General features: G+C 43.0%; 1 protein-coding gene and 1 long non-coding RNA gene across 2 annotated transcripts; one reads left to right on the top strand and one right to left on the bottom strand.

Annotated features, from left to right (window-relative positions):
• The first annotated feature begins 4,660 nt into the window (after window positions 1–4,660).
• LOC148297441 (uncharacterized) lies at window positions 4,661–6,741 on the top strand. The gene is made up of 3 exons (XR_015834577.1): window positions 4,661–4,900; window positions 6,053–6,117; window positions 6,260–6,741. It is a non-coding gene; the product is annotated as an uncharacterized LOC148297441 (long non-coding RNA).
• Window positions 6,742–7,759: 1,018 nt separating this feature from the next.
• Window positions 7,760–9,489, bottom strand: LOC148297440 (uncharacterized). The gene is made up of 6 exons (XM_088247068.1): window positions 9,240–9,489; window positions 8,914–9,152; window positions 8,614–8,832; window positions 8,393–8,502; window positions 8,226–8,307; window positions 7,760–8,128 (listed from the first exon to the last, which is right to left on the bottom strand). The coding sequence occupies exons 1-6, from the start codon at window positions 9,487–9,489 to the stop codon at window positions 7,760–7,762; spliced, it is 1,269 nt and encodes a 422-aa protein (XP_088103194.1).
• Between the last annotated feature and the right edge of the window lie 1,508 nt (window positions 9,490–10,997).

Here is a 10,997-nt window from a genome sequence, read left to right as displayed (position 1 = left end):
TTTAGAAAGTTGACTGGAAGGGCAATTAGGTCTTTGGTGCTCGGCACTTGCCAGGTGTCGGACACAAACAGGGTCCGGCTCGGATTTCAAAAGTGGAATTTGGGTCGGGTCCTGTCAACTTGGTATCAGCGCATTAGGTTAACTTCCTGTAGACTCCGCACTATAGATTCATCTCAGTTTTAAGGAATGTCACTTCTTTTGACAGGATTATGGGCCCTAAGCGTGGTGGCACTAGGACAGGGGCTAGACAATTGTCCCGACTTCAGGAACAGAATCCCTCGCCCGAGCTAGAGGAATTTTCTATTTTTGCACCGGTACTCGAACCGGTAGAGCAGTCATTTGTTGGAGCCGTTGACTCAGGCCCTATCCAGAACTGGGCCATCCGGAGATTCTTCTCCGAGCTACGTAAATCAGGTTAAAAGGTTAGGGGTCACTGATTTTGAGGGTGATGATGACCCATCAGTAGCTGAGGAGTGGATATAGTGGATATAGTGGATTATGGAGGTGTTGGCCGTTCCACAGGATCACAGGGTGACCCTGGCCACTTTCTTTTTTGCCAGAAATGTTAGATGTTTGTGAGAATCAATCAGGAAGAGATATCTGAACCCAACAACCATTAAATGGTTGGATTTCAGAGCAGAGTTTGTTGTGTAGTTCTATCCACTCGCATATCAGAGTATGAAGATGGAAGAGTTTCTGCAGCTAAAACAGAGTGGGATGACGGTAATGAAGTACGAACAAAAGTTCAACAAGTTATCTAAATATTGTACTCCATTGGTGGAGAATGAAAGGAAGAAGTGTCAACTAGTTACAAGAAGGTTAAAGGCTTCCATTCGAGACATTAAGATTAACCAATGACTGACCAATTTTGGAGATTTGGTCTTGTCTGCCTCACTGATAGGAAGTAGCCAGATGATGGTCCGAGCACGGGGTGATTCCCGTAGGCGATAGTTGAGATGGGTGGTCCCAGTTAGGTGTCATCCAAGAGGGGTAGTTTTAGTTCTGGATCATCTAGCGACCGCAGTTATGAAGGTTTTCGACCTGGATTTGTTCTAATGGAGTATCAAACTAGAGTGGTAGTTCTTGGAACCGCTTTGGAGGTGGTGCAGCTAGAGGTGCTGAGAGACGTATTTCTGGAGGCAGATCTAATTTCCTTGGAAATGGTGGATTTAGATGTCATTTTGGGGATGGATTGGTTAGCCAAGCACTGTGCCTTCGTAGGTTGTTTTCGAAAAGAGATCATGTTCCGTAGTTCCGGACGATCTAAGGGGACGTTTTGGTGAGCACTGAGTCCTTACATCTTGCCTCATTTCAACTATGAAGGCAAGGCGGTTGCTCAAGAAAGGATGTTTAGGATACTTGGTGCACATTATCGATACCCGGGATAATGGATTGAGGTTGGAGGATGTTCCAGTGGTACAGGAATGGCCAGATGTGCTTTAGAAGGATTTCAAGGTTTACCACCTCATCGAGAGATTGAGTTCACTATTGAGCTCGTTCCGGGTACGAACCTCATTTCTCAGGCGCTGAACTGAAGGGCACCAGCAGAGGAAAGGGAGTTAAAGACTTAGTTTCAGGAGCTGGTGGATAAGGGTTTCATCTGATCCAGTTCCTCACCATGGGGCGCTCCAGTAGTGTTGGTAAAGAAGAAGGATGGCACCATGAGATTGTGTATTGACTATAGGCAGTGGAATAGGGGCACAGTAAGGAACCGGTATCCATAACCATGGATAGACGATCTGTTTGATCAGCTGAAAGGTGCCAAGGTATTTTTTTAAGATTGACTTAAGAGCTGGGTATCATCAGCTACGCTTCAGAGAGGAGGATGTGCCTAAGATAGCTTTTCGGATAAGGTATGGGCACTAGGAGTTCCTGGTGATGCCATTTGAATTGATTATTACGCCAGCTGCACTTATGGATTTCATGAATAGAGTGTTCCGACGTTGCTTGGATCACTTTGTGATTGTGTTCATAGACGATATCTTGGTGTACTCCACAAGTCAAAAAGCGCACATGAAGCACTTGGAAGGTGTGCTGAAGACTTCGAGGCAGAAATGGTTGTGTGCCAAGTTCAGCAAGTGTCAGTTTTGGTTGGACAGAGTGAGCTTCTTGGGGCACGTGTTTTCTGCAGAAGGTATTTTTGTGGATCTCTAGAAAGTTGAGGTAGTAGTGTATTGGCCACGACCAACTAATGTTACTGAGATACGGAGTTTCCTGGGGTTAACAGGTTACTATCGTCGCTTTGTGGAGGGTTTCTCTACTATAGCGACAACTCTCACTCGTTTGACAAGAAAATGCGTAAATTGGAATGGTCAGATGAGTGTGAAGAGAGTTTTAACGAACTCAAGAACAGGTTGACCACCGCTCCGGTATTAACACTTCCGGACGAGACAGGAAACTTCGTAAAATACAGTAACGCATCCCGACAAGGATTAGGTTGTGTGCTGATGCAACATGGTAGGGGAATCGCTTATGCTTCTAGGCAACTTAAGAAGCATGAGTTGAACTATCCTATTCATGATTTGGATCTTGCCGCAGTAGTGTTTGCCCTGAAAGTTTGGCAACACTATCTTTATGGGGAAACGTGCTAGATTTTCAAGGATCATAAGAGTTGAAGTATCTGTTCATCCAGAGAGAACTGAATCTAAGGCAAAAGAGATGGCTAAAGTTAATGAAAGACTATGAGTGAATTATCGAGCATCACCCAGGGAGAGCAAATGTGGTAGCTGATGCCCTTAGCAGGAAGTCCTCGGGATCGGTAGGTCATTCGAGGGAGGTGTTTGCCATAGTTGGTGGAAATGAGGAAATTGAGAGTTGGGCTAGTTATGGATGATCAGGGAGCACTGTTAGCGACTCTCCTTGTGAGACTAGTGCTAGTAGAGCGAATAATTGAAGCCCAGTCTCAAGATCCGTTAGGTTATGCATTGATATTATAGGTTGAGAATAGCGACAGGACAGATTACTCAGTAAGGAATGATAGGACTTTGTTGGTAGGAACAAGATTGTATGTTCCTGAGGATGAGACCTTAAAAAGGGAAATTCTTGAGGAGGCCCATTGTTCGGCCTTTGCCATGCACCTTGGCCACACCAAGATGTATCGTACTCTGAGAGCATTATTGGTGGCCTTTCTGGAAGAAGCAGATTGCAGAGTACGTCAGTAAGTGTTTAATTTGTCGGCCAGTCAAGGCAGAGTGGCAGAAACCATTCGGATTGTTGCAACCACTTTCGATTCCCGAGTGGAAATGGGAGCACATTACTATGAATTTTGTGTTCAAACTTCCTCGGACAAAGGACAAGGATGATGGAATATGAGTAATTGTGGATCGACTCACTAAGTCAGCTCACTTTCTGCCGATGAGAGCAAACTATACCTTGAATAAGTTGGCCAAGATTTTTATTGATGAGATAGTGAGACTCCATGGAGCATCAGTATCCATTATTTCCGATAGAGGTCCTCAATTCACGTCCCGTTTTTGGATGAAGTTACATGAGGCATTTGAGACCCAGCTGCAGTTCGGAACTGCGTTCCACCCCCAGACAGATGGTCAGTCTGAAAGGATGATTCAGACTTTAGAAAATTTGTTGAGAGCATGTGCATTGCAGTTTCGGGGTAACTGGGATGAGAAATTGCCACTCATGGAGTTTGTCTATATTAACAGTTTTCAGGAGAGTATAGGAATGTCACCATTTGATGCCTTGTACGGGAAACAGTGTAGAACGCCTTTGTATTGGGATGAAGTGGGCGAGCACAAGTTACGGGTATCTGAGGATGTTGAAAGGACAATGAAACATGTAGAAACAATTAGAGAAATGCTCAAGGTGGCCCAAGAAAGACAAAAGAGTTATGCAAATAACAGGAGGAAAGATCTTCAGTTTGAGGTTGGTGACTGGGTATTTTTTTTGAAATTGTCTCCTTGGAAAGGCATAGTGAGATTTGGGAAACGAGGAAAACTAAGCCATCACTATGTTGGGCTATATGAGATTGTTTAGCGTGTGGGCCCAGTAGCTTACAGACTGGACTTCCAGCAGATCTTTCCCATCTACATGACGTATTTCACGTATCCATGCTCTGAAAGTATAATTCAGACCCATCCCATGTCTTGGAAGAACAACCCATAAAGTTGAAGGATGATTTAAGTTATGTGGAGCAGCCTGTTCAGATTATGGATCGGAAGATGCAACTGCTTCGATCCAGAGAGATTCCACTAGTGAAGGTCTTGTGGAGGAGTCACGATGTGGAAGAGGCCACTTGGGGACCTGAAGAACAGGTGCTGGCCCAGTATACTTACCTCTTTGAGTGACAGGTACGTAAATTTCGAGGACGAAATTTTCATAAGGGGGGTAGATTGTAACAACCCAAACCTTAATTATTATTTAACTATTAATTTAATGAAGGAAAAGACTAAACTACCCTCGGAATAATTTATTAGGTTTTAAGTTGACTTTTTGATCGAGAAAGAATTTGGAAAATCCACTTGTACCATTGCGTAGAGCACGACAAAACGAGTCCGTAGACACGTAATGGGCTCAATTCCGAGCCGTATTGAAGAAAATACGAGCAAATTACGGAAAAAGGGCAAAATGGTATTTTCTGAAAATCAGATTTTTAAAAATCTGCTTCTCTCTCTCTCCTCACTCCCTTCTTCCTCGCGCAAACCCCTCCCCCCTTTAGAAAATTTTCCAGCAGCTACCCCAAACCTCCATAGCCACCACCCCCACCTCACCGCCTGACACAAAACCGGCCAAGATCGGACCAGCCCAACCTCGCCGTCGCACCCCCGACCTGCGCCGCCTCCGTCGACAGCTCCAGCCACTAGAAACAGCTCGGATTTGGCTGGTTTTTCCCCAAATTTCAAGCCTCTCGTTCTCTCTCCTCCGATCACCAAATCAAGCGAGTAAGGTATGGATTTCTAACTATTTTTCACGAACTAGCTGATGGTTGGGTAGGATTGGAGAGATTTTGAGGTTTGATAGGTTAAATTTCGAATTGAAGTTCTGCCGGTTTGCATCGCCGATTTCAGCCACTTCCGGCCACTTTTTGGCCATAGTCCAAGAACAAAAGTGGTTCCACATAGGGTATATTACCCAGGACAGGAGTTTGGGCCGACGTTGTGGAGAAAATCCGGTCACCGGAAATTGTTAGGTACACCCACGCGCTGCCGGCGCGTGGCCGGCGCGTGGGTCAGGTAGCAGGAGCCACTTTTGGTCCTAGAATAATCCTCGTGTCCTCACGAGCGCGTAGGATTTCGCGGATCTCAATTCGGATAACGTTTGAACCCCGAACGGATCTCGCATAGTGTGCGATTTCCGGGTTCATTATGTTCAGACCGTTGGATCGTAGTCAAACTGGAGTATGTTGATCTAGGTAATTTCAAGATATTGTAGGTTTTGACGGATCGTCAATCGGAGTCCCGGATACTCCGAAAAGGTCAACCCTAGGGCTAGGATTATAGAAAAATCACTCATCCGTCCGATCGTGCGATCGTGAGCAATCCGACCGTTCGATCGAGACCAAAATTTCAGGACATGTGTCCTAGGCCTATCGGAACCTCTAGGAATGATCGGATCGGAATTTTGAGGTCGTGGACCCCACGGGGTCCCGAGTTGACTTTTAAGGACTTTATCACTTTTGAGTCCCGAGATACTTCTAAAGTGTGTCCACTAAGAGGAAAAGCTAATGTGGGCATATGAATGACTTTTAAAGTGATGCACGCGAATGGAGAATGGAATTGACGAATTATAAAGGAATTGACGGAAATTAAAGGAATTGACGGATTACTAAATGGGTACACCTAGGTGGTAGATTTAAAGTGTTTTTAATGTTTTCAAAGACTTAATAATTGATCAAGTATATGATTGATATATATATATATATATATATATATATATATATATATATAAATATGATTACATTGATTTCAGTACAATTATGAATGAAGAAATGTTATAGTTTCTTAACTGTTTTTACAGAGGGGTTAGTATGTTCTTATACTATTTTTTTCTAAAACTTTATTTTTGGTCCACTCACCCTTTTAATGTTTTGCGCCCCCAGGTAGTAAGCGTGCACAGTGAGCCACCACCGGGCCGAGTTCATCTTCCGCCACCTTCCTTGACAATGTAGGGTTTTGTTTAATTATTTTATACTTGTAACCTAATCTGTATAGAGCTCTGATATTGCCCTAGATTGCATGTCTGACTGTTGGAATGTAATTACTTGCATGCTGACAGTTGGCGTATATTTTATATGCATGTTTGACAGGTGTAATCTTGGGATTGGTTTAACTGCAGGGGAGACCTTGCTGAATTTTTCAGCAAAAGTCAAACCCCAGTTTTAGAAAGTTGACTGGAAGGGCAATTAGGTCTTTGGTGCTCGGCACTTGCCAGGTGTCGGACACAAACAGGGTCCGGCTCGGATTTCAAAAGTGGAATTTGGGTCGGGTCCTGTCAAGCACTACACCCCAGACTCAACCACTTAACCTAAAGAGGAGATAATTCAGGTTATCGAACTTTCGTTGGATGCCAAGCCCAAGAACCTTTCAATTGGGAATAATCAGGGAGCCTGTGGAGACCCTTGAAGGCTAGTCTCCTCCAATGTAATGCATAATGGAATCTTGTAAGGTCTTAAAAGACTTTCAAAAGTAAAACGTCATCATCATCGGCTATCTCTACAGGCCATTCTCCTTTCATTGCCTCATACATAGCTATTATAGTTATCTCATAGTCGTTTGGGTCCACATTGACAATGTGATATACTTGCTTCTGAAGCTCCTTCAATGTAATTGTATTGGAAACGAGTACTCCTATGGCTTTGAAATTTTCGTACCTTGAGTCAACCCAACTCCCACCGCAGTTAATCAAAATTGTCAATCTAGACATTTCACTAAAAAATAAGCCCAAACAAATTAATAAAAAAAATAGCATCTATTTAGCTATGGGATAAAAATGAAAGTAGAAATATTAGTTAGCTATGAAACAAAAATGAAATTAAAAGAGAGCAGAGATATGATATGTATACACTACTACATTTTACTGCTTGCGTGACGAAGAGGTTTTGGTCGCGCAAAGTGAATTTCAGTCGCACAAGTATTAGTGCGACAGAATTGTCGTCACCCAAAATCTGTCGCGCAAAGCTCGTCTAGAATGGCTTTGCGCGACAAATCTATTGAATTAGTCGCGCACTAGAGCGACGAGTAACCTTCGTTGCACTAAAAGTATCGGGACGGCGAGATTTGTCGTCGCTCAACGAGTTGCGCGACGAACATATAGTCGTAGCAAGTGTATTGCGAGACGATTTATCTTCGTCGCGTAGAGTTAGCGGGATGAGAAAATGTTCGTGACTTGCGACGAATACGAAGTGGTAGCTCTGTGCGCGACGAGAATACGTACGTCACACAAATATTTGCGCGACGAAATCATATTTGTTGCAGGTTGGCGAGACAAAAAATTTCGTCGCGCAAAAATAGAATAAATTGTTTAAAAATTATTTTTACAGTCTTGTATTTTCTAAAATTAAATTTGCATGACGGAATTATTTCATTGCGCAAAAATTAATATATTATAATTAAATTAAATTTTAATTAAATTTTTTTTTGGTAACAAAAATAGTTTTGATTTTTTTTTTAATAATAAAATGAAATTGCAATAAAAAAAATGTAATGAAGAGAAATATTTTTGTTATAATAGAATATATTTAGTACAATAGATATATTGAAAATGTAATTAAGAAAGTTAAAAATCTAATCAAACAATCCTCCAAGATCTACATTGTCGTCTGGCAAATGTGGCTCGAGGTCGACGGGGGAGGAAAAGGAGGGATTGCAATGCCGAAGTGAGCGAGGGACTGTAGAAGATGTGACAAATGACCCTTGAGCTCGGCCACCTCTGTCTTCAAAGCAGTCACCTCACTGTTTGACTCTGATGATTCACGGGGTCTAGGTGGCCGCTGCCTGGCATTCCCCATCCCTCGACAATATGTCCCTGGGCGTCTCCTGAGAGTCTGATCCAAGGTTTCAGTCAGGATTTGAAACCCTGCATCCTGCGGAGGAGCCACGGACTCGAGCGGCGTATCGGGAGGAAGCTGGGAGGCGGAGTCAAGAAGAACCGACTGGCTCTTCTGAATCATCGTCGTCTGTTGATACATAACATAAAATATTAATTAAAACATTCATATAATAACCATAAAACTTGAACGCGTAAGATAATAATTTAAATTAAAGGCTACTTACATGAAGGGACTCCGCCAACTCATTCCCAGGTCGAACATAAACGTCTCCAAAGACGTCAATCTCTGGGAATTTGGACCCCCCCCTTAAATTGAACAAGAGAAGAAAAATGTTAGTATGAAAAAAATAAATTAATATTAATGACATAATAAAAAATAAATAAAAACGACTTTATTATTACCTGGCGCCGCGCCTCCATTCTATAGGAGAAGGGCGTGGAACCTGAATGGTGGAGAAGAGCCTTCCTCTGCCTATTGCCCTTATTTGCTTTGGCCTTCTTCTGTTATACAAAAAATAAAACGTATTAGTTGAAAGTCAAATGAAATATAAAAAATTAAATACACATTAGTAAGAAACGTGTAATAAGTTTCAACTTAATATAAAAAAATACCACATAATCGGGCTCTTGAAAATGACCGCAGAGCCACTGCCAACTATCCTCCCGGCCCTCAAGCTCCTTCGGGCAACCCTCTTGAAAAGCGACCATAGGATCATCATATGCCTGAAAATGGTGGTGCAGGTCGCTCTTCCACTGCTTGTACCTCTCAGCAAAGAGTCTGTTGATGTACGCCAACAACTCGTCGTCGGCATTCTCTAAATTGTAGTTTGTCTACAATAAATTCATTACATACATTTAAGTATTAGAACTAAAATTTGAAGGGAAAACAATTAAAAGGTATAGAATACATACCGACAGCTGTCCGAACACCTCCATCCGCACCTCCTCAGGCATGACCTTCCAAGACTTCCATTTCATCGGGCAATAAGTCCGAACGATGGATCCAATGTCATGGGCCAAGTAGCTATGCTGGTCCGCCGTTGGTGCTGCCCGATGCCGCACGTCGTATCCGATGTTGATACGACTGTTGGTCACCCGGGTGAGTTTGGCCGTCCTCAACTGGCGACAGGGTCCTTGGGTGTTCTTCTTGGCTGCAAAGAAATATACAATTACCGTTAAATAAAAAATCCTATTAAAATTCTTGGTCGGAATAAACTGGAGTTTAAGGAAATCTTGACCTGGTTGTGACCCCGACGCACCAGCAGCAGAAGTCGAAGTGGTGTCGGTCGTGCTGGGAGGGCGGTGACGCCGCTTGGCACTAACTGGTTGCGCCACTGATGACTCTGATGATGCCGCCGCACGGGAGAGAGGGGGAAACTCTGGCATGTCGTGCAACTGTGCTACAGCAGTGGGAGCTGACACCGTAGTGGGGGGAGCTGAACCATGTGGAGTCATCACCGTCTTTCGACGTCTGATAAGATCTGACATCTGCACAACTAATAAGGTCTTAAAATTAAAAACATCCTTGGCTAAAATTATTATTTTTTATAAAAACAAACCTCAAAACCTAATCAACAACAAATTCAATATTTAACAAACAACGGCCTTAACATGTATTCTTATATGCCAAAAAAATAGAAGCACATTTTTGAAAGCAAACAAAACACATATTCAGCTCAACAAAGAAAAATAAAAAAAAGTAAACAATATCACATAGTTTAAAGCCCCCGAAAAGTAATCAAAATACAAAAAACAGCATCAATATTTAAAAAGCAGCAATATTTAAACAACAGCAACAAATGCTCCAAAAAACAGCAATACACCTAAAAATTCACAAATCCAACACCAGAATCCAATTTCAACACCTCCAATCAAATCTGAAATAAAAAATACAAATCCAATACAAAAACAAAATTGAAACAGCAATTTAAACACTTAGGATGCCAAAACACAAATCCAATACATATCCTAACCAACCATCAGACTAAGCAGCAATTTAAACAATTACAAAATAAATATAGTAATTGAAACAGCAAAACAAATACACAATTCCAAACTTAATCCGAAAATTTCATAAATAAAACTTAACAATTGAAAATATTAATCGGGGAGAGTTGGAAATTTTACCAACTGGGTTTCGAGGGAGACCGGAGAGCACGGCAGTCCGGCGGTGGCGAGCGAGACAGAGAGTGGGGGGCCGCCGTCTGACAGGGATGAGCGGAGACGGAGGAGGCGACAGACTGACAGGGGACGGAGGAGAGAGGGACTGAGAGGGATGCGAGGGGGCGGAGAAGAGAGGGACTGAGAGGGATAAGTGGGGACGGAGGAGACTGAGAGGGATGAGTGGGGACGGAGGAGAGAGAGCGGCCCGGAGGAGCCACGAAATGCAACGGATGAGAGGGGTCCGAGGAGAGAGGGACTGAGAGGGATGAGTGGGGACGGAGGAGAGAGGGATAGAGAGGGATGAGATAGAGGGGAAGGAGAGAGAGCGGCTGCGAGTTAGGGTTCGAATCGAATAGAGAAGGGGCTGCGAGTTAGGGTTCGAGACTGAGAGACTGAGAGAGGTTGAAGACAGACCAAAACTGCGCGTTTCTTCACAAAATATTTGCGTTTTTGCGCGACGAATACAACATCGGTCGCGCAAAGTTAAATTTCGTACTTTGCGCGACGGAAAAAATAATAAGCGTCACGCCAGAAATTTTTAATAGGCGGGATTCGAACCGCCAAAAATTTGAGGACTTGCGCGACGAAAAAAACAATATCGTCGCGCAACCTAAACCCTAAACCCTAAACCCTTTCAAAACCCTAAATCCTGAGAATTACATTGCGCGGCGAAAATTTTAAACTGCGTCACGCTATCCTTTAGTGCGCGACGAACAAGGAAACCATTCGTCGTGCAAGTCTTGTTTAAAGTTACAAAAACTAAACAATATAAAAGCATGGAAATGTTAGTGAATATATTGTTTTAATAACCTTCGCATTCTACGATACTAGTT

Source organism: Prunus avium, chromosome 1 (genome assembly GCF_965620075.1).
Source record: "Prunus avium chromosome 1, drPruAviu1.hap1.1, whole genome shotgun sequence".
Classification (NCBI taxonomy): Eukaryota; Viridiplantae; Streptophyta; class Magnoliopsida; order Rosales; family Rosaceae; genus Prunus; species Prunus avium.
The sequence above is the reverse complement of the archived record's forward strand: the minus strand, read 5'-3'. Positions and strand labels throughout refer to the sequence as shown.